Genomic DNA, 23,037 nt, shown 5'->3' with positions numbered 1-23,037 from the left:
AAGCGAAGAGATTTAATCTCTTTTTTATTTGCATCATTTCCAAATTGGTCCGATTTGTCAGGTAGTGATAGAAGATTTAGGCCTGGCCTGGAAAAACGTAAGCAGAGATTCACCTTCTGGCAGAACAAAATGCAGTTAGAGCTGCAACTAAATGGCTTAGAAAAAATTTTATGCATGTGTTAAAATGGCACAGAGTGTAGATATAAATTCACTTGAGAATCTGTGACAGAACTCCTGTTCAAAGATGGTCTCCATCTAATACTAAATGTTGGATTGGTTCATTAAGCACTGAGCCACAATGCTGAGTACAAAATTGGTTTTTTGATTAATAAAAAGTGTTTGATCCTTTTCCCACTGCTTTGCAGCTGTAAGGTACATTTCTCTAACTTTTAAATATTTCTTACCACTAAAGAGGACTGCCATTTTTAACATTTAGTCTTGCAGACACATTTTCAGATTAGATACTTGTACATGTTTAAGACATTTTTGTGGAAATTTTCAGATTTATTTTTTTCAAACAGCAATATCCCTACATTTTTTTTATTTTTTCCGTAACCATGTTATAAGTGTATTTATTTGTTAATTTGGATGTAGTTTTTTGCTAAAGAAAATGTCAATAGTGGTAGAAAGCATGTGTGAAGATAATTTCTACATCAAGATTTCAACATCACTGCTCAAATTTTTGTGCTGCTGATTTTTCAGCAGAATCCTAACAAATATTTGTTTATGTTTTTCCAGGGTTCTGTTATGAGTGGAGAAAATGCTAAACATCAGGACTGCTGCAGCTGAGGAGGCAGTATGCAAGCTTGAGTGCTGAGGATATCTCTTGCCTCTGGACTTGTTGATCCCAACATTCATATTTGCTCATGAGGTCATCGAGTAGCACCCAGTCCCAGAAGCAGCCATGCCCATCTGCTAAGTGCCTTTAACCTTTGGCACTGATGTCATGACCAGCCTGAAGCGCCCACCAATGGAGTGCACGGTTGGAGGCTCCATTCCTGCCACCAACGAGTTTTACACTGGCCATCTGCGACCAGTCAATGGGGGGGCTTTTCCGGCCCGAACAGACAACTACCATGGCAGTGTGAACACAGGGATGCCTAAAATGGGCGTTCGAGCTCGGGTGGCCGACTGGCCCCCGAGAAAAGATACTCCGGGAACGCAGTGGCACTCGTCTGGTGATGCTGGGGCTGGCACCCCCTCTGTTATTAAAAGTCACATTAAATTAGGCTCTGTTTTGAGCCCTCATGACTCCTCTATGCTTCGCAACATCCACAACACCCTAATGAGTCGAACACATGCACCGCCAAACAGCTACAGCCCCGACAGCCATTATTTGACCCCAGGTTACAGAGGCCCTGCACACAAAAATCCTCGACAGAGACGTGTCCGTCAACGGAGTAACAGCGACATGGCCATCAGTGAGATGGAGGGCAGCGGAGATAGCGGAGAAGACTGGGCGCCATCAGCGGGAGCTAAATGTTCCCCTCTTCATCGGGAATATGGCAGCACATCATCAATAGATCAACACGGAATCGCTAAGGACAGTTTCTTTGAAATGCTGAAGGGTTATCAAGAGGACAAGGTTGACCAGCGCAGCCCTGCTCCAGAGAACCTAGAAGACATTCTGAATGTTGGGATAAAGCTTCAGGAGCTTCAGGAGGACGTCACAGATGGACACCTGCTGAAACCCAGAGACAGGGACAAGCCTCCGAAAAGACGCACCAAATCCGAAACGGGAGGGGAGTCCATATTCCGGAAACTTAAGAATGTACGAGGCGAGTTGGACTCTCCGAGAGCCGGATCTGATGTGGAGGACAGTCGAATGGAGGATGCACCTCCCGCTCTAAAGCCCTGGGTCTGTCAGAAAGGTTTTGCTCACTACGACGTTCAGAGCATACTTTTTGACCTCAATGAAATTACTCAGCTTCGACAGACGGCAGGAAAGAGGAAGAACACCACCACCGGAGCGTCCGCTGCTGCCGTAGCATCTGCTACCTCCACTCTGTCATCTACCCACAGCCTGCCTTACAGCTCCCCAAGTGGCAGCCAAGAAGAGCTGAGCTCCAGAGACAGCCCAGGCTTGGACACAGGAGACGAACAGAGCAACGAAATGCTGCTGAGCTGCCCCTGCTTCCGCAACGAGATCAACACCGACGGGAGCGGGAGGCGGCGGCTGGGCGCAGGTGGGCTAGGTGGGACTGGGTATCATGGACTTGTGGGTGGTGGAGCAGGCAGCAGCAGCTCAGGAAACCTGACTGGAGAAGGTCACCTATATGAGACATCTTTGAGCACACACTGCACTAATGCTGGAGTAGCTGTTCTCGAGGGACCCAAGGAGGGACCGAGCACAGTCAGCGAAAAGGGCAAACAGTACATTGTGGAGCACGTGGATCTGGGAGCCTACTATTTCAGAAAGTTTTTCTACCTTAAAGGTAAGAGGCAGTTATAGTGCAAATCATGATGCACTTGAACTGCTCTTTTTGTAGGTGAGTGGTAGAAAAAATGTGCACAGGTTTGAGTTAATTCAAACCCAGTCATTGAGAGCTGGTGACCTGCAGCTTTCAGATGAGTCAACACACCTGAATCAAATGGCTGAATCACCTCAACAGTATGCAGTCAAGTTCTCCAGAGACCTGCTAATGACCTCATTATTTGACTCAGCTGTGTTGAAGCAGAAATGCATCTAAAAGTTGTAGGAAACTGAACTTTAAGTCCTGGATCATCATCATATAGACAAAAGGTGTCCAAAGTCAGTCCGTAAGCTCTGATGTCCTGCATGTTTTAGTTCTGTTACAGGTTCAACATGCTGGTAGTTACTACCTTATCAACTTGTCAATGATCTGTAGACGTGTTAATGAGCCATCATTTGATTCAGGTGTGTTGAACTGTATAAACAACTTTGACTTGTCTGATATAGAGGGAAAATTCTTCACTTTCCAAATTAGTTGAAGTCATTTTTCCAGGCAAATGCATTGTTCATAATACAATGTTCAGCACATTAAACATGGCAAATTATCTCTCTGATGCCAATGATGAATTCATAAGTCTTGCGACAAACACTTGAAATATTTTGCTACCTACAAACTAACGATGTGCTTCAAAAGCAGTGATGCTTAACTTCCTGTTTTTGGACTTGTGACACTTTCTGCACCTCAGAGCACTGGAACTACTTTGGCATGGATGAGTCTCTGGGTCCAGTCGCTGTAAGTCTGCGCAGAGAGAAGCTGGACGAGGAAAAAGAGCGTGGGCAGCAGTATAACTACCGCATCATCTTCAGAACAAGCGAGGTCAGACTTGCCTTCAACTCTTACAGCACACTTCTTTTTCATTTCCAACTAAATTTTAATAATGCAGCCTTTATATCCTTATACTCACTAATGTTGGTATTTAGTAGCTAAACTTTAATTTAAAAAAGGTTTTTCTGTAATACACTACAGTCAAATTATTTATTATTCATTCTGGGTTAAGGTTTTTTTCCATGTTTAATATAATCAACTAGTTAAAGTTGCGTTACTTGTTTTTGTCCTTTTTTTTATTTTTTATTTTTTATCATTATGCAACCTTCCCTCAAGCTATCCAGGTGTTTACTTGATATTAGCAATGTGTGAAGAAACCTCAGGAAGTACACTCATCCTCTAGCCCTGAAGGCCTGTCAGCAACCTAAAACTATCGTGAGAAGAGCTTTCAATTAAATATAATACTTCCTTAATATGAGAGTTTGATTCCACTCTTATGGGGAAATCGGTTTATAGAATTTAATGCCATGCACTCCCACCCAGATAGAATACACAAGGTTTTTTTTTTTGTGGATTGTTCCAGGACAGGTGCATGTGATTTAAACTTCACAGGTTTGACTGAAGCAACTAACCACCCCCAATCCCTCATGCAAACATTGGAAACAGTGGCCCATTGTAAACATCAGCTCAGTGCAGCATCAAGCTTGCAGGGAAGAGGGAGTGTCCGTCTGTTCCAGCTGCTAAGATAGCTGGGTGATTGAGTTTAGTCCCACGAGCTCGGCACAATGCACACTCTGTGCTACAGAATGATTGTACAGGCCATCTCACCTCTTTCACCTCTTTCATTTTGTACTTACCCAAAGATTTGAGTCAGAATTGCCTCTTTTTTTTGCGTTATTGACTTTGAAGTTGGTATTAGAAGCTCTGCAGACTGCGCTGTTGTTTATTTCTGTTGTCAGGGACAGCCTGTTTTCTCTGAAGTTCAGAGCCTCAATAATACCTTAGATGCATTCCTTATCTCTCACCTCGGTAACCTTCCTTTTCGTTTCTCCCATCCAGCTGACAACTCTTAGAGGTTCTATATTGGAGGATGCAGTGCCTTCTACCTCCAAACATGGGACCACAAGAGGTCTGCCCATCAAAGATGTAATGGAGTACCTTCTCCCAGAACTGGATCTGTCCTGCCTCAGACTGGCACTCAACACCCCTAAAGTCACAGAGCAGCTGATGAAACTGGATGAACAAGGGGTAGGAGGATGACGCATAAGATTACAAATTATTTGTCCTTTACTGAAAGGAAGTGTGGGTATTCTTTATGCCTCTCTATCCATTACAGTATTTTTTTAAAGATTCCATAGGTGGAGTTTGACCACTGCAAGGAATGTCAGCCATAAATTCACTTTGATTTAAAAATCACCTAAAAATGGCTTTTTGAGGTTGAAAAAGTGTGAAATTTTTGTGCCTGGTCTCCAGCTAAGTTTTCAGGTCAAGGTGGGTGTGATGTACTGCCGAGCAGGACAAAGCACAGAGGAGGAAATGTACAACAACGAGACCGCCGGCCCCGCCCTAGAGGAGTTCTTCCAGCTGCTGGGGGAGAAGATCCGCCTCAAGGGTTTCACCAAGTACAGAGCCCAGCTGGACACCAAAAGTAATTATACACACTGCATTGTTTTTGGCGTCACATACAAAGGGGTTTTTATCTACAGGCCAGCCATACTGACCTGTAGATTAGCTGTAACACTGAAGTGACTTTTCTGCCTCCCTGTCACCTCTGATCCGTTGAAGCCTCTTTAGTCTGAGACTCTTTATTTTTGTCTTGCTTTCCTCCATTTCATGTGACCTTCCTTCTTTCTTGTTTCTTTAGATTCCAACACATGCGGTGCCTTTCAAATGTATTCAAACCCCTGGAGGTTTTGCAAATATTTTTCCTTTCAGACACAAATGTTTGTGTATTTTATTGGGATTTTATGTGATAGACTAAGATGAATTAGTTAGCATTTATAAAAGAGGCTCAGAGGTTTGTAGGTGATTAAACATACTGGAGACCATTTTTTGTTCTCTGGAACTCATTGTGAGTCATTTTGGTTTCGGATTGGTTTGAACTGAGATGTAAATATTTTTCTAAAATGATTTGAATTTCCTACACTTTCTAGTGCTTTCTTTGTACTGTTAATCAAAAAACAATGTACAGGATGCAAACCTTAGAGAAGGCAATTTTCCCCGAATGAACATTAATTTTGATTGGCTGGCATTTGTTCACAGCTCCCTATTGTCTACTTGTTTGTGCTATGGTGAAAGTGCATCCTGTGCACAGAAAGTACAAAGCACAAATGAATGGGAGCAATATTACGGTTTTCAATTCCGCGTTTCCATTCTTTCTGCAGCGGATTCAACTGGCACTCACTCCCTGTACACTTCCTATAAGGACTACGAGATCATGTTTCATGTGTCCACAATGCTGCCTTACACACCCAACAACAAACAACAGGTAAACATGGAGAACACGGATTGTATGCAGTATATTGTTTTGTCAGGAAAATGTCTTTCTTTGGAGACAAATGCTCCACATAAATTTTCAGGAATGCAGAAGATTTACAGCTCTATGAACAGAACCCTGTTCAGCTTTAATGAAATTATTTATTTCAATTTGAAAACAGCAAAATGTGCCACATGCGTGTGTGTGTGTGTGTGTTTTAACTTTAATTTCAGTCAAATCTCAGTTTCAGTCAGTGTAATTGTTGCTGTTCTTCCAGCTGCTGAGGAAGCGCCACATTGGGAACGACATTGTGACCATTGTGTTCCAGGAACCGGGAGCTCACCCTTTCACGCCCAGAGCCATTCGGTCTCACTTTCAGCATGTCTTCATCATTGTTCGGGTGCACAACCCCTGCTCTGACGCCACATGTTACAGGTGGGTCCTAGCGGCAGATTATTGGGGGATAAGTTGAGAGTAGATTTGCATCTGAGTAATTTTTTAAATATGTTTATGCCAATACGTAAAGTAAAATATTGAAAACTTACATATAGATTTATTTACAAAGAAATATTTTTTAAGCATTTAGTTTATAGCTAATAAAAAATTCTCTTCTTAAAAAATTATGTAGTAAAAATAATTGGGAAAAAGCTTATAAGAATATTGTATAATACATTCTAAAAAGGATATTACAAACAGAAATGTCACTTCTGAAAACTATATGTTAATTTCTATGTACTTACCACTTGGTTGGGCCTGGTGTCTCTCATCTACTTCTTGAAAAGGCCATTGATTCTCTATGGAGTAGAGGTCACAAGCAGAGTAACCCTCTGGTAATTGAACCAGGTTTTGGTGCCTTTGGCAGTGTGAGCAGGTGCAAAGTCATTCTGCTGCAAAAGAAATCTGCACCTCCATAAAGTTTGTTATTGGAGCATAGAGTGCTCTGAAATTTCCTGGTAGACGCCTGCAAGGACTTTGGACTTGATCAAACATATTTGGGCCAACAGTAGCAGATGACTTGACACCTCATATAGTCAGTGACTGGAAATTTCACTCTGATCCTCAATCAGCTTGGATTTCATTCCTCTTCACTTCCTCTTCGTTCCTCTTGCTTCAGACTATGGGACTTTGATTTCTAAATGAAAAGAGGACTTTGGCTTACTAAACAACAGTGGAATCATTTTCTTCTTAGCTTGTGATCCTGTCTCTGGTTCAGGAGTGGCTTTTATTTCTTTGTGCTGTTTTCTGAAGCACTGACTCCTGTTATGCTTTATAATTGAATGGCTTTTTCTTCAAAATTCTCTCAACTCTGTACTTGAGAGTTGAGAGAACTCTCAAGTATGGATGTATCAAACCATATTAACTTTTCATTAATATGGTTTGATACATCACTCTGTGAACTGCCAGATATTTCAGCTAAGTTGTAAATTTAGTAGCTTCTCGGTGGTCTTCACATTGATTGAATAAGCCATAACATATTATTTTATATAGCATTCATATTTAACAAAAACATTTTTTTTTAAGTTATAATCATCAAAACCAACTGAAATAAATGGTTGAGATTATATGAGTTTCACTTTTTGAATTTGAATTTGTGCAGTGAAAGTAAAACGGCAAAAAAGATTAATCCCGTTTTCTCTTTCCACTGAACTAGAGGAAGAATTGTTTACAATTTTAGTTGGCTATTCTAACCAAAATCATATCTGACCTATCTTTTTTTATGTCGCCTTAAATGCCCCCATCCCACTCAGTGGTAGTAGCTGTCATTTTAGTTCAAGTTTCTGCAGCTGCATTAAAAGAAAAGCATTGACTGCAAGGCATGAATCAAACATAAAAGCTTTTTGCATCACCCTCTCCTTGTTTTCATGGATCGTGGGCTGCTTAAGCTATATATACCCATGCACATTTGTTTGATTATGAACAAAGACATTATTTCTGCAGTAGCTGTCGAATCGATGTTTGTTCTATTCTGCCGGCTTATTCTTGGCCTTGCGTTGATGATAGACCAACTCTTTGCTTTTATCACTAACTCAAAGCCACCTCACTGCATGCACAAATATTATGCACACATAGTTGCTCTCTGTCACTCCGTTAGCCCCATTTCTCCATTTTACCACCTCCTCATGCTCACTTGCACACAGCACATACAGTTACACACTTCCCTGCTTGTACACTAATTTACTTGAAGGCTCACTCTTCACACACTGGTACAAAACAGCCTCCTTCCCTTCTCCTCTCTCCCCCTCCCCGGCTGCCACTTCGCCTCTGGGCTGCATGAGCCGAAGTGGTCTTAAGGAGTTAGTCCCATGCACATGAAGTGCTCTCTCCAGCCGCTCATGGATGTGAGTAAAGAGGAGCGTACAGAGCAGGGTTTTCTCAGATCTCACGGAGTCCACCTCAGGGGAAGACGGGTCAGGCTGGTCTTCGTTTCCCACACCAGGATTATCATTTTTAACCTTTGTTTCTGTGGGGACTTTTTTTAAGCTATTCTATTCCATGAACCAGTGGATATTTTATGATTTTTTTTTTTTGTATTTGTCACTTTAAGCTCTTGTGAGAGTTAATGTCTGGAATACTGGTTTACCTTACTTGCTTTATTTAGATACAAGATATAGAATCCTGGAAGACAACCCAGCGACTCCACCCAGAGTAACTAATACTGTCAACATTTGGCTTTTGCTTGAATCATTCAGGACTTATCTCAGATTGTTTATGCAAAGTTTGGCCCTGGATGTTCACTGATTTCAGCAAAAAACAACAGAATTACAAGACTTTCCTAAAATGTACTGATTATTTTAGGGTATTTTTCTGGCTACATAAATCAACTGACTTATCACTCCATCAGATCATATCATTGCATGTTTGCGACTGCACTAGATTTTAAGGATATTAGCAAAATCCAGAAGAGAATGGTGCCCTATTAGTGAAGAAAGAGGTGAGTTATTGATTATAGATGCACTATTCCTTCTGTCAAAAATGGTAGTTGGACAATTGGCACTGATTGACTGATCAATATTTTCTCTTTTATTCCAACTTAAGAACCCCTGCCTTTTTGGCCTTTAACCTCCAAACCAACACCAAAAACTTTTATCTAGTTTAATAACAATGGAGACACATGATTGAATAGATAAATAGGGATAATCATGTAAAGTTGACCTGTTTTTCCTTCTGTGTCTATTCTTTACTAAGCAATAAAACAATCGGTCAGAATCAGAATCAGCAAGGAATTGTCCGGAAAAGTTTGATCACTGCATCTCCAATCAGGGATTCTGTAGACTTTCAGTGCTTCCTCTATCAAAGTAACTATACCACATTTGTTTCTGGTTTTGTTATAGTTATAGAATTGGCAAATCAAACTAATATGAAAACTGAAATATTGCCATTTGCTTGGAAGAAACAGCCTTGATTGGTGCATCTCTACTCAGGAGGTTCAAAAAAAGGGTTGAATTTTATTATCTGCCTTTTATAGGAGTAAGCGGTCCCATCAGAATCCAAATGACTACAAACTTTTCAGATAAGAATGTTGAGTTGTGTATGTCTATTATGATTTATCTTAATAATTAATAAAAATAATTTACTACAACAGTTGATAAACAGAGCTTTAAGTATATGAGTGTGAAATGGTTAGTGTTAAGGGACAATGCTTCAGTACAAATTGGCCAAAGAATTAATTGACCTGGAGACACACAGGAACTACATGACAGTCAAGAAACACCAACTTAAATAACACAGAAATTAAGCTGAACACAGAAATTCAGCTTACTTCTATAGTAAGCTGAAAATTACTATAGAAGTCATTTTCTTTCCTGTACCATGAGTCTATTTATAGTCTTAAAAAGTTTAACATTTTCTGAAACATTCTGAAACCTTGATGTTATTAATACTTTATCAAAGTAGTTAAAGCTGTGCAGTTTTGCTGATTCAGTGAATTGATTTTGCTTCACTAAAGCACAAACTGTCAGCTGATTATACTCCCTGTGCCTCATATGCACTTGCTTGAAAATATTTTATTTTCATGAAGAGAGTTTTTTTTTTTGTTTGTTTGTTTCACTCAAAATTTTGTTGAAGGGTATATTCCAATCTCTGTTAATAAGGAGTTTGTTATGATTTGTTGAGTCACACAGTTATTAATAGTCTGTTGTTGCCTGCTGCTGAGATTTGGGTAATGCTTTGGTCATATTGAGCCAGTACAGCGCATTAGAGGAGTAAGTGGCCTACAGCCAGAATGCTGCTAATCTGCTGCTTTCAACCACTGCCTCAAAGTCACACGAGGCCAGCAAGCTGGATTGCATAACCAGATCTTTGTTTGAGAAATGTAGGTTGTTTGTCCGACCGTTGTGCTCATTCTACATACCACGGTATTGCAGAGCATAGCAGGCTGACAGCACTGGAAGCTGGCTTGTCATCTGAGGTAGAGTTTTTGTACGTCAAGGCGAGTAAATCGTGGTGTTCAACATTTCTGCTGCAGGCATTGGCTGTGTGATCAGTTTAATGGGGTGAATCGAGTCTTGTCAGGATTGTCACATCAGCTTACCATACACAGTGTGTTGCTTTTTATTACTGGTTAGCTTTTTCGTTTGCAAGCTTCTGAATGTGTTTGAATCCCTCACTTTGCTTTAGGAAGCAAGTAGAGGGTCAAACGTGTAAGCTGAAGCTAAAGCAAATCTCTCCTACAATGGTGAAGCTATTTGATTGTGAATGAAACCTCCTTTTCCTGGTTTTGTGCCAAGGTTCCTGTCGACAACAGGTGTCAGGGAATGTTACACACACCTTCTCACCAATTAATAGCAATTTAACTCCATTGTTGTAACTGGAGCAGTGGAGGGAAACAGGAGGAGGAGAGTTCTTTAAGAATTTAACACCTTTCTTTATATTAATTAAATAGGTCAAAGGCAACACTTCTTAATAGGAAATAAACAGGTCAACACTATGTTTTCGCAGGACATTTCAACTTTTCCATAAGTTAGTACGTTAAAACACAATATTCAGTATTTTATTTTGAAGAAAATTTATAGTTATTTTTTATACAAATAAAATCAGAGAGAATTTGTTTTAAGACTTTAGTAAGAGGGCAGTTCAAACTGGCATGTGGCAACAGGAAACACTTGATTGCATTGAGTCGCTGACTTGACAGCAGCCCCTCATTCTGAGCAAACATGGTGACAGAGGAAAGGAAAACTCTTTCAACTAGAAAATGCCTCCAGCAGAATCATGCATCATTTTTCTTTGAATTTGAGTAATTCGCTTAAATTGACTATAATTTTACTCTTTTGTGTAAAACTTTATACTAGTTTTTATTCCCCCTGCACAGAGATGCAGTCACAAAATGCAGTCGTATGTACTCCTTTGTGTTTGTGGTTGTAATGTGACCAAAGGGGGAATGAATGCATTGTACTAATAACCAGTTTGGTGCCTGTTTTTCCACCTTAGCCGTTTTCACACAGTGTCACTTTAGTTTCATACTTTATTTGTTGGGTGATTGTATTTAAATAACTTGTTTACTATGGATATTTATAATTTATGTATTTTCTCTTCTGTGCGCATCGTTCATTTCATTCATATTTATTTGTATTATCAAATATTTTCTAAACGGTACATTTTATAGGTTAAAGCCATTTTATTTTATTTTATTTTAGAAGTTAAAAAAAAATAAAAAATTCACCCCTGCCTTCTCTTTTTCTACCTCTAGCGTTGCCGTCACCCGTTCGCAGGACGTTCCCTCCTTTGGTCCACCAATCCCAAAGGGAGTTACCTTCCCAAAGTCCACTGTTTTCCGGGATTTCCTGCTGGCCAAGGTCATCAACGCTGAGAACGCAGCGCACAAGTCGGAAAAGTTTGGCGCCATGGCGACCCGGACGCGACAGGAGTACCTGCGCGACTTGGCGGAGCGGCACGTGACCAGCACACCCGTGGAGCCTGCTGGGAAGTTTCCCTTCATCTCTCTGGCACATAAGCGTCGGGAAAAGGTGCGACCGTACAGCGGGGCAGAGCTGCGTAGTCTCGGGGCCATAACCTGGCAGGTTCATGCCGAAGACCAGGTAGCAGGCGCTGAACGGGAATGCCTATTGGCCATTTCAAATGACTTCATGATCCTGCTGGATCAGGAGGCCAAAGCAGTCGTGTTTAACTGCGCCACGCGTGACATCATTGGTTGGTCGACTGGGAGCCCCGCCTCACTGAAGATCTACTATGAGCGCGGAGAGAGTGTGTCGCTTCGGTCCATCAACAACAACACTGAGGACTTTGGAGAAGTTGTGAAAAGACTGGAGGTCAGTGAGTGATGTGGGTTGGTGCCTGATGCTTAATTTAGATGGCAACTGAGATAATTTTACAAATGTGGAAACTCATTCAAAAACCTGAGCAATCATCGATTCTCTCTGTTGTATGTAAAAACTAATTTCTTTGCATGACTGCATGTGTTGTTGAACAGTTATCAAACATGCAGCAGACATCACCATCCACCAAAAGAAAAATAATTGTACTATTGTATTTATAATGCATTTTGTTACCTTCTTAAAATAATGGCCAAAGTCAGGGATGTTCAAAGTCAGTCCTCGAGGGCCGGCATTCTGCATATTTTAGTTCTCTCCTTGGTGGTAGTAACAAGCTTTTCAGCTTGTCAGTGCTCCTCTTGGGCCTATAATGAGCCATCATTTGATGCAGGTGTGTTAAACCAGGGAGAGAACTAAAACATGTAGGACTTTGGACACCCCTGGCCTAAGTCATTGTTGCCCAAAGTATATTTTTGCCTAAATCATCTTTTGGCAATAAAAGGGGGTCATTTTTTGACAAAAAATTACTTAGGCCATTATTATTGGATGGTGATGATTTAGAGTTTTGGTAATGTGTTGCCAATTTACTAACAAAAGTTATAGATTATGTTAGTGAGGTCATGGCAGAAAAGAAGGCACACTTTTTTTTCAGAAGCCAGTTACATGATTATCAGGAAAAATTTATGGAACAAAAATAATTTAAAAAAAAATTATGTATGGCATGTGAATATCAATAGTAAACTGGCTTCTTTTTTAGTTTTTAGAAATAGTTGCACAGAAAGGAATGGAACCACTTGCCTACAGAAAAAAGTAGTAATTTTTTTCCCCAAGTCTGATCTTTGTGAAAACACCCCAAATTTGGCTTTGTAACCATGTTTATAAAACTTAATGAGATTTATGTAGTCAATCAATATACACATTATAAAAGTTGTGGTTTTAACATTTACTTGAGAAAATATTTTCATTTTAGTGTATTTCTAATTGACAACTGGAACACCTTATTCATAAGAAATGGGGTGAAGGCTAAGAGTTTAATTTGAAATCTTTATTTATATTGATGTGTACCCTCTTTTTCCTAATTTGTGCCTCTTACAGCTATTAAGAATTTAGGAAAAGCTGATTAAAATCTTATAATACTATTGTTATTATTATAGCTACATAGAGACAAAGTGTCGAATTATGCAATATTCAAATGTTGTTGTGTTGACTCCATTATAAATCCTACAATGTATGATTTCAACACTATGTTTTGCATGCCAATCTATTCTTCATTTTAAGCAGTGACCTGCCCCTCCAAAGTGAGGGACAGGGACAACTAAAAATTGGTTTATTTTGAAAATTTCCATGCTTATTCCTTCATACCTTGTCCCTGTCATCTATGCATGTCCAATTTAACACTCACCACTTAACCCTGCCTCCTCTGCAGCTGTTGACCAAAGGCAGCCAAACCACAGAGATGACTTTACGCCGGAATGCCTTGGGCCAGCTGGGCTTCCATGTCAACTTTGAGGGCATCGTAGCCGAAGTGGAGCCGTACGGCTACGCCTGGCAGGCTGGGCTGAGGCAGGGCAGCCGACTGGTGGAGATCTGCAAGGTGTCTGTGGCCTCGCTGTCCCATGAGCAGATGATTGACCTGCTCAGAACCTCCGTCACCGTCAAGGTGGTCATTATTCCACCACATGAGGACTCCACTCCTCGCAGGTGAAATATAAATGTTTAATTTAATTTCAAACATGTCTAAATATTTATTTGGTATCTTAACTTGGGGTCCTTTGTGTGCTGACAACAGAGGCTGCTCTGAAATCTACCATATGCCCCTTGTGGACTACAAGAACCACAAAGAGGGCATGCCCTACGAGTTAAAGTTCCCTTTCCGGCCAACAAACAACAACGCCAAGTGGCCGCGCAGCTCATCCAGCCCCCGCTCTGCCGCCGCAGGGGGGACTTTGATCAAGGCGCCGCCGTCAGACTTCAGTGATCGCAACAGCGCCGCCATTCCTCGCAGTGTGTCGAGCGACGGTCGGCCTCTCAACCCGAAAAGGTCACAGGATGGATATAAATCTGTTACGCAATACATCGGACGTGCTGAATTTCATCTGTCTGGTTGCAGCATATGTCCTTAATGTCACCCATATGTCCACTTGCAGATATTCCCCAGGGAATGACAACTACGCTCTGGCATGCTCCATAGTGATGGGTCGCACGCTGCACAGCACAAACTCGCCCTCTAACCTCTCCTACACTGACACAATGAGTTCAAACCAGTGGAGGCAGAAGTCTGTGCCTGACGGGTGAGCCTGTCTGCCGACCGAGACGCAGAATGCACCCACTTCTTTTTGTTTTGCATCATGGCCTGTGGCATTATGGTGCATTAAATAATCCTCCTGTTGTCCCGTGCAGGTTTAATAACAACTCCCAGTCGCCTGTCACGTCTGTGCGGCAGGTGGGCGCTGATGGAGTCAACGGAGTCAAGGTGTGTCCTACTGTTGCATGGTCCAGACCTGCGGACAGCGACATCGCAATCAGGATGGACATCGCCAAAACTGGCTCAGGTTGGAAAATCCTCAGAGATACATAAAACAATAAATAAATACATATATTAAAAAAACATTCATGTCTTCGGAGTTTGTTTTATTAATTAACTTGTGTTTTATAGATACCGTAGTTTCAAAGGTTGTGATTCCTCGTTTCCAGCATTCGGATCAGAGCAGCCGCCTGTCTCCGAACAAAAACACCAAGGTAACCTCCAATCAGCAATCATTATGCTGTGACTTTAAGGCAGAGATTAAAGATGCCTCATACTGTTTTCACGTTTTGACATAATGCAAACAGAAACTACAGTGTATTTTTAGGGATCATGCATGATAGACTACAAACACCTCATGATTGTCAAGAAGAAACAAAATGGTCCCAAATATTCATTCTTATAAAACAAAGTTTACAAATAAAAATGTGAGGTACTGCATCAGAAGAACCAGTGTTTGATTCCTTCTAATGCTCACAACCAACACTGTTTGTGCCCGCGGCAGGCAGGCAGGATTAAAATATTACTACGACCTGATTATTTCAATGAATGGAGCATCCTAGTTTTTTCTCCTCTACATGAGCTGGTGCGGACTATTCTTTTCCTCCTCTGTAAACAGGCCGATGCGCCGTATTCGTCCAGCCAGTCAAGCAGCAACACCTTGTCCAGCAACGCCTCCAGCTCGGCGCACAGTGACGAGAAGTGGTACGACGTCGGCTCCCGGTCCGGAGCGCGGAGCGACCTGGAGCTCAACGGCTATCTTCAGGGTACATCCACTGACAGCGGCATCGACGCCACCTCTTTTACTGCCACCCAGAGCAGTACGGCCTCCTCCACTGGTGCCTTTAAGTCCAAGGAAAAAATCCCCTGGCAGGACGAGGTGGGAAGCTGCGAGAGAGCCTCCAGCACATCGCCTCCAACACCAGACTCTCTTGTTCCCGCCGGAGGCAGTGAGATATCGGCGAAGAGCCCAACTGGCTTTACAGTGGCTCCTGATGGCGCCGCATACAGCATGAGTGATGCTGCGTCCCACTCCAGGTGGGCTGCCGTTCTTTTGTTGGTGTACATCTCTCACTTTCTAAGTAAATTGATTTCTTGTGGTGCATATATAACCTGCATAGTCCTCCTCATGAAGGGCGTAAGGTCTGGGATTTATGCAGAAAGAGGGGAAGAGTGTACTTGTTATATCTGTCATAGCTCAGCACTGCTCCCTCTTCTCTAAATCCTCTTCCTTTTGAATGAAGGAAAGCTGTTTTTCTCCTTTCACTCAGACAGAAATAACTCTCTTCCTGCAGACATCTTGCTTGCAGTTGAGTTTTATAACACACACGCGCAAACAATGAAATTCTCACTTTTCTAGACTAAGAATAAAATGAAGACATGAGAGGAGATGGGGCCCTGCTTCTATTTTGACAGTGATGTGACTCTGCCTGTTAAATACCATAATCAGGGAGCCTTCAAAATATATATGAAACATTACACATGTAGGCCAAACTATATTAATTAACTATGCTTCTGTCATTCAAATGCAACATGCATTAACATTATGGTCATTTTCACAGGCTTGAGCTAATGCAGTCAACTATGTTTACAAATGTTTTACATCTGTGTCTCAACGCTCCAGCTCTGTCAGCTCTGGTCACTCAGAGAGTCCAACGGGACAGAGCTGCAGCGCCTCGTCACCACAGAACGAAGCAGCCGCAGCAGACCTGTCACCCACATCCCAGAGTCCCCAGTCCCCAGGGACCAAGAGCTTCTACCCGCGTCAAGGGGCAACCTCGAAGTACCTGATTGGCTGGAAGAAGCCTGGAGGAACCGTGAACTCCGTGGATTTCGGCAGCACTCGCAAGTAAGGCAGAAAATGATTTGTTTTTAACTGATACTGTAAATGTGACGAAGCATTGCGGTTGAGTTTTGAACACAGTTTTTAAAGATGATCAACAGCGCCCCCCTGAGGCATACCCGAGTTTTAACCCCGTTTTAAGGCAGGGAAGGATCTTTATCTTTGGTTTTTGTTATATAAGCTTCAGGAGTCTTATTTTGGGAGCGTATCCACCATCATGGCTTGTTGATAATGTATGTTCTGTCTGCCCTTCTGCAGGCGTCTTCTAAAGCTTTTACCTTATTGTCTTTGCTTATCTAGATAAGTTTATATGTTATAAGATGTTTCCTGACAAAAACTGTTTTTTGTTTTGTTTTTTGTTTTTTTTTTGTCTCCAGGCGCCACCAGAGTGACGGTCTGCTTGGTGGTCAGCCCCAGCTCAGGGCCAATCTCCGCGGCTCCCAGTCTCCCCAGCGCCAGACTGCCAAATCCAGCCTGGAAGAAGACCTGAAAAAGTTGATCACACTTGACAGCCCACCACCCACAACAAATGAAGAGAAGGTAGCAGAAAATAAATCTATTTGAATCCCTGTGCTGAACATTTAACCTAATAGTAATGATTTAAAAAATTACATTATCTCCTGTTGGTTGTAACCAACATGGCTGAATTGCATGAATTCAACAGAAATTAAGTTAATGGATAAACAGATTTTATGACTTTGAATGACATTGAAAAAGCAAATTGTACATAAAAAACCTAAATGCTGAAGTTATTTGGCCTCATTTATCAAAGGCATGTAACTAGGTGCAGGAATGATCAAGTTGCATTTATGAAATCATGTCTGTGGTGGCTAATCTCGAAATGACCAGTCAAATGTTCACATATTGCATTGAGAAACATGTCACACCTCTGTTGATTAATGGCTATGCCTCGGAAGACAAAAGCAGTTCCAGTTTACGCTGCAACACTGTTTTAAGCACAGGAAAAAATTTAATCCTGATTTCAACATATCCTGCCTTCAAATATTTAATGTTTGAGAAATTGATGTGGGGGTTTTTTCTACCATTCTCAATTATGTCAAGTCCAGATTAGGAAAGTTTTTAATATTTTCGGCTTAGTCTCCGATAATATTCACCTTACTTTGATCAATTCATGACATGTTAATGTAGTCTTCCTCTCTAATCTTTGAAGAAAAATTATTAATGGTAGAAACTTTGTTTGAATTCTTGCTAGAGGTCTTTCTCTTTCACTCTATCTTCCTCCCACTGTCCAAGACATTAATATCTGGTTAATTGAAAGCCTTAAATTATTCCTTGGCGCAAGTGGAGCAATAATGAAAGATGTTGACGACTCAAATAAATCTTTTAATGTAAAACTAAATGACTAAGACATTGAAAATAACTTTAGGTAGTGGGCAGATGGTAGAATTAGCAACAAACTTGATGCTGATATTAATAATACCAAGCAGTCTGACTCACATCACACAGTTTTAATCTATGTAATAATAGAAAACAGTATTTATTTTAAATGCATTTTAAATATTGGCATTAATTGTATAGAAATGCTACTAAATATATTGGGAAATATCTTCTAAAAAGCGGCTGTAATCAGTACCAGTAATGTTATAACTAGAACACATATGTAATTCTTAATGCCATGTTTTCTGGTCATTTATTAACATTCTGGAGTGATTGACAATTCTGTTTAACGTTGAAGTCATTTTTCCAGTTCATCACCTCCTGGCACTGATTTTGTGACTCCTGTCACTCTCTGTCTGTTTCCATGTCCGTCTGAAGCCGTTGTTCCCAGGCCCCCCTCCCAGCCGCCGCTCCCTTCAGAGGACGCTGTCAGATGAGAGTATTTACAGCGGACAGAGAGAGTCCACCTCCAGTGGACAGTGTGACACATCCGCTGACCTTCTCTTCACCTGCTCCACCATCCCACGCTCACCCACCGTCCGGCAAGGTCCACGTCGCCGGGCATCGCACAAATCTCTTGGTGATTCTTTTCATTCGACAGCAACACCTGAATATGTAATTTGTTGTGATGTGGATTTACTGAAGGTACAAGCGAGGTTTCTGGGTCACTTTCTGTCATCAGTTTGTCACGCAGGAGCAGCTAAGCGAGAAGTCCAGGGGGTTTTAATCTCCCTTTGCTTTACCCCCAGGAGACTTGACCGCCCCAGAGAGCTCAGAGCTGGAGCAGGAGAGGAAGAAGCAGCAGCTGCAGGATCCTGCTCTGATGCCCCTACCTGACACCGGAGCAGACGGCCCACTGGACTGGGCTCACCTGGTGGACGCCGCCAAGGCCTTTGAGGGCAAGTTTGCATCTTCATGATGTTTAAAATGATAAAAACGATGTAGAATAATTGACTGAAGAACATAGAATAGAAATGTCCTTTAAAGTACAATTTCTATGCAACAGCAGCAAAGTAACAGGCAAAAACAGATGACAGACTCGCACTAAGATAGAATATAAAAAATAAGAACGGAATAAAAATACTGTACAGAGAGGACACAATTTCAACATAAATGCAATGTAGCAATAAAAAATACTCCAGACCAGAGGAACTTGCAACTGAGTTGGTTAATTTAAAAGTAAAACACAAACATTTAAATCTAAAGCTGATTAAAACGATCTGGAAAAAGTATATAATTAGATTTTTTTTAAGTTTATATCTAAATAATTCCTTATCTAAAAGTTATATCTATGTATATACCCATCCTCCTATATCGATTTTGCAAGTTCCATATGTTAAGGCTGACAACTGTAAAACTGTGCAGTAAAGGTTTTTTTTTGTTTGTTTTTTTTAAACTGGGACAAAAATGTACTCAGAACTCATGAAATAATCCAGCTGTTATTTCTGCTTCTACCTGATGAGGGCACCACTGCTCAACTTTTCTTCTTCGTTCACATCTAACAGCACATCGTTTGTGTTTTCTAGAGCAGAGACTGGTTTTCCTAGCAGCCCAGGAGGAGAGCTCCACGGCTGAGAGCACATCAGCTGCCATCCCCCAGCAGGCCGAGCCTCAGGCGGCTCCACAGAGACAGCCCTCGCCCGGGTAAGGGGTCTCAGGTCATGGCAAGACATCGACGTTTGTTTTATTTCCCTCATTTCTATCTCTGCTGACACCGTGGAAGACCCAGCGAACTTCCTTCCAGTCACATACTGTTGCAGCTAATGACATTAATTAGTTTCCTTTTGCTGGCTGACTGCACACTTATCTGTAAAATCAACAGTTCGAGCATCGGGTTATTAATTTCCTGGCTGTCGTGTTTTACAGAGAGATTCCGCCGTGTTTGATGGGTAAGTTGAGCCAGTTAGAGTCCATGGTGAAAGTGCTGCAGGATGACCTGAAGAAGGTGAGCTACATAATCTAATGGTGTTTCTAGTATTAAAGAAAAGGAACATGAGATGCCGACCTGTGTTATTTGTTTAATATTAGGAGAAAGACGCCAAGGCGTCACTGCAAGTCCAGATCCAAAGCCTGCGAGAGGACAACCAGCGTCTCCTGGAGGAATCCTACAGCGCCTCAGCCAAGCTCAAGAAATTCACAGAGTGGGTCTTCAACACCATCGACATGAACTGATGCCCGCAGCTGTCAGCTGCTCTCCACTGGGATGTTAACCACTACTGAAGCTGATGTTTGTTTTCTATGTTGGTCTCCTTATCAAACCAGCTCCAACATTACTTTACATGCCATCCTACTGGATCTGTAAAGAAAAATAATCATGAAAACTCAAAAGACTCTAAAGGAGGACGGCGAAAACGAACAGTTTGTGTTAGATTTTATCGGCATGCACTCCCCTCCTGGGAGCACATACAATTATGTAATGCTTTGGTGGCATCCTTGCATGTTAGAGAAGGAAATGTTGAAACTAACCTGAAGGGATATAAAGCTGCTGACCCTGTTTACACTGCCGATCAGAAGTTTACATTCCTTCATCAAGAAAATGGGAAGTCATATTATTTGTGGTTTTTAATGATGCATTTTGGACAGTTCGTTTTTCCTTTTCTACAATAAAAAAAACATTGGATTCTTGCTTTTAAAATCCATTGAAGTTATCATTAATTAAAATGAGAAAAAAACTGTTCAAATACATCATCAAAAGCCTTCCCAGTGATGATCTCTTTATAAACTTCTGACCGGTACTGGGGTTCTTCAGCTAACCTGAATGAAACTAAACATGTTGACAGCTATAAAGCTCTAATAAAATAAAATAAAACATCCTTTAATTTTGGGCAGATCCACATGGACACTTTTGTAGATTTAAATGTTATAGACTTGTTGCTGTTTCTCAACACCTTTTATTTTTATACCACAAACCAAAATAAAAATCCAAATGATATATTTTGATGGTAGCATGGCTAGGTAGCCACAGAGCCCTTACGTTAGCACACACACTGAGCACTGTAAGGTCAAGGGCCTTTCTGTGTGTAAACAACTGTGCAGGTAAATTAAAGGCTGTTCAGCGAAAATGATCACAAGAAAGAAATATACATTGTACAAACACAATGGGTGCCATAAAGATGCAAATATACAATCCATATGACTGTAAATATGTGAAGTCGGAGTTTATTTTTCTCTTGCCCTTCTGTTAGATAATATAAACATTATTTATGACCAAGACGATGGCCGAGAAGGATGAGATGTTAGATATTTTACAGCTTCCTGAGAAAATGTGCACACTATGTGACAAATTCTTTCATCCAAATTACGAATAATTTTCATGCTTTTTGATGTATAACATTTTGTTGCCTTGCCTGCTGCAGTGGATTATTTGACAACATGTAAAGCACTACATGAAACTGACCCCTTTGTCCTTCCATAGCATGTGAAATGGCCTCAATCTGACTCCCAGGGTATGTTAAATCGGTACTTGTTCGTGCATAATCACATACCAAGACGCTGTGTACATCCTGAAAATTTCAGCTGCAGGTTTCTGCAAAAACCTGCTTGAAATCCCGACACAAAACCTGGTCCGTGGATGACCAAAGCCCTTATTTAAACCTCACGCCGGAACCGCTTCCTTTTGTATTCAGACACTGTGCAACTGTATATATAAACAAAGTTTAATATTCATCAAGAATTTGCACCTTCAGTCTTATTTTATACTTTTATTTTTCATGTAATGTTTGCTTAACGGAGTAGCAGAGAGAGAAATGAGGGTTATGCAAGAGGGAAATAAGGGGTTAAAAGACTGAACAATGCCTGCAAGCTGGACTCAGAAGAGTCTGAGATCCCCGACAGAGCAGATCACCCCTTTGCCTTCATTCTTAACATGTGTGACAGCATGTGATTATGTTTCCATTGAGCTGTGATGTGTAAAAGAAAAAAAAAAGTGTTTCTATCTATTAAAGATATTTTGTTGAATTACACCCTGACTGATGCGTGGTCCTTCGGAGCAGCACTTTATGGAAGATTAATTAAAATTTCACATCATGTGTGCTCCAACATGAGCCTGTAATGCTGCAGTGGTTATTGAATGTGGCTTTACAAGTAAAATGAAAGCCGTCAGGAGGTGGCCGCCTGCTGTTGGGTCGTGATTAACATAGAGCTGCTGTTTTTCCACTTTGTTCTGATTGAACAAGCCTTTTGCCTTCAGAGAGGCAAACCTGGATTGCACAGATTGATTAAATGTAATAAACCAATAGATCCAGCGTGAAAAAGGACCTTTGATTCTGGAACAAGTGATGTGATCACTTGTTCACAGTGAACAAGTGAACATCACTTGTTCATCACAGTGAACAAGTGATGTTCACNTCACAGTGAACATCACTTGTTCATCACAGTGAACAAGTGATGTTCACAGTGAACATCACTTGTTCACTGTGATGAACAAGTGAGGTTTAAGTCCTTAGCTGACTTAAACCTAGCTGACTAGGTTTAGGTCAGCTAGGTTTAAGTATGTGTTCACATAAATATTCTAATGTGTGAGATTAAGGTAATTTTTGATTCTACTCATCTGAATAGATATACAGATGAAGAAGTCATGCAAATGTATTCAACCCTTAGATTTTTAAGTTTTATTTTCTTTTAATGCTGATTGGTTTTTTTTAGGTCTCAGATGACCCCCAGGGGGATGGCAGTCCAACTTTAAGTTGAGCCTAACAGTGAGTTTGAAAGAAAGTCATAATTATCATCTCTCAGAGCTTTGGTCACTCAAAAGAATGCAATAAAAGGGATCGTCTGTTGACCTACCAATAGATGGTCTCTTGTTTAAAATGGCAGGACAGGCGAAGGAGGCGTTTATTCAGAAAAGCAGACAAGAGCCTGACATTAATTCTGAAGGATCTCCAAACATTCGTTAGTAGCATAAAAGAATGCGTCAACGTGACAACTTTTAGTTGTGCACTTCCCAGATTTTTATTTATTTTTTATAGAAAAGTGAGGAAAATAAATCCATGGAAAGTCTCATTTGCAGTTTGGCTCAGTCCATGTACAGCAAACCTTTTAATGTTTTACATTGCTTGCATACATTGATTACTTGCAAAATGTTATACGTGTTGGACAACTAATACTACTCATCATCCTGAACAAGCAGTGATACACAGAGGTGGCAGAAGCATGATGTGGGAAGGTGTTTTAATTAAAGGACGATTCTGAAAGAAAGCTTTGTAGAGAATTGAAGAGGAGAACCAGCTTCTAACAGGACTAACCCAAACATACAGTAAGAGCTAGAATTCAATTTTTTTTTTCTTTCC

At 41.0% G+C, this 23,037-nt stretch overlaps 1 protein-coding gene across 2 annotated transcripts in view; it reads left to right on the top strand.

Moving 5' to 3' along the window:
* LOC103458512 (signal-induced proliferation-associated 1-like protein 1) overlaps positions 1-21,711 on the top strand; it is a 40,723-nt gene extending 19,012 nt beyond the window's left edge. For both annotated transcript variants that reach the window (XM_008399375.2, XM_017302589.1), the window contains exons 2-21: positions 739-2,435; positions 3,160-3,290; positions 4,299-4,487; positions 4,713-4,887; positions 5,624-5,727; positions 5,993-6,150; positions 11,402-11,981; positions 13,411-13,685; positions 13,774-14,025; positions 14,132-14,275; positions 14,385-14,536; positions 14,641-14,723; positions 15,128-15,546; positions 16,133-16,357; positions 16,729-16,891; positions 18,128-18,329; positions 18,499-18,648; positions 19,276-19,393; positions 19,616-19,694; positions 19,778-21,711. In XM_008399375.2, coding sequence (XP_008397597.1) covers positions 947-2,435; positions 3,160-3,290; positions 4,299-4,487; positions 4,713-4,887; positions 5,624-5,727; positions 5,993-6,150; positions 11,402-11,981; positions 13,411-13,685; positions 13,774-14,025; positions 14,132-14,275; positions 14,385-14,536; positions 14,641-14,723; positions 15,128-15,546; positions 16,133-16,357; positions 16,729-16,891; positions 18,128-18,329; positions 18,499-18,648; positions 19,276-19,393; positions 19,616-19,694; positions 19,778-19,921 — 5,232 coding nt within the window. In that variant the 5' untranslated portion in view covers positions 739-946 and the 3' untranslated portion in view covers positions 19,922-21,711. The remainder of the gene's footprint in view (positions 1-738; positions 2,436-3,159; positions 3,291-4,298; positions 4,488-4,712; positions 4,888-5,623; positions 5,728-5,992; positions 6,151-11,401; positions 11,982-13,410; positions 13,686-13,773; positions 14,026-14,131; positions 14,276-14,384; positions 14,537-14,640; positions 14,724-15,127; positions 15,547-16,132; positions 16,358-16,728; positions 16,892-18,127; positions 18,330-18,498; positions 18,649-19,275; positions 19,394-19,615; positions 19,695-19,777) is intronic.
* Positions 21,712-23,037: the final 1,326 nt, after the last annotated feature.

Source organism: Poecilia reticulata, linkage group LG22 (assembly GCF_000633615.1).
Source record: "Poecilia reticulata strain Guanapo linkage group LG22, Guppy_female_1.0+MT, whole genome shotgun sequence".
Classification (NCBI taxonomy): Eukaryota; Metazoa; Chordata; class Actinopteri; order Cyprinodontiformes; family Poeciliidae; genus Poecilia; species Poecilia reticulata.
This window is presented reverse-complemented; position numbering and strand designations above follow the sequence as displayed.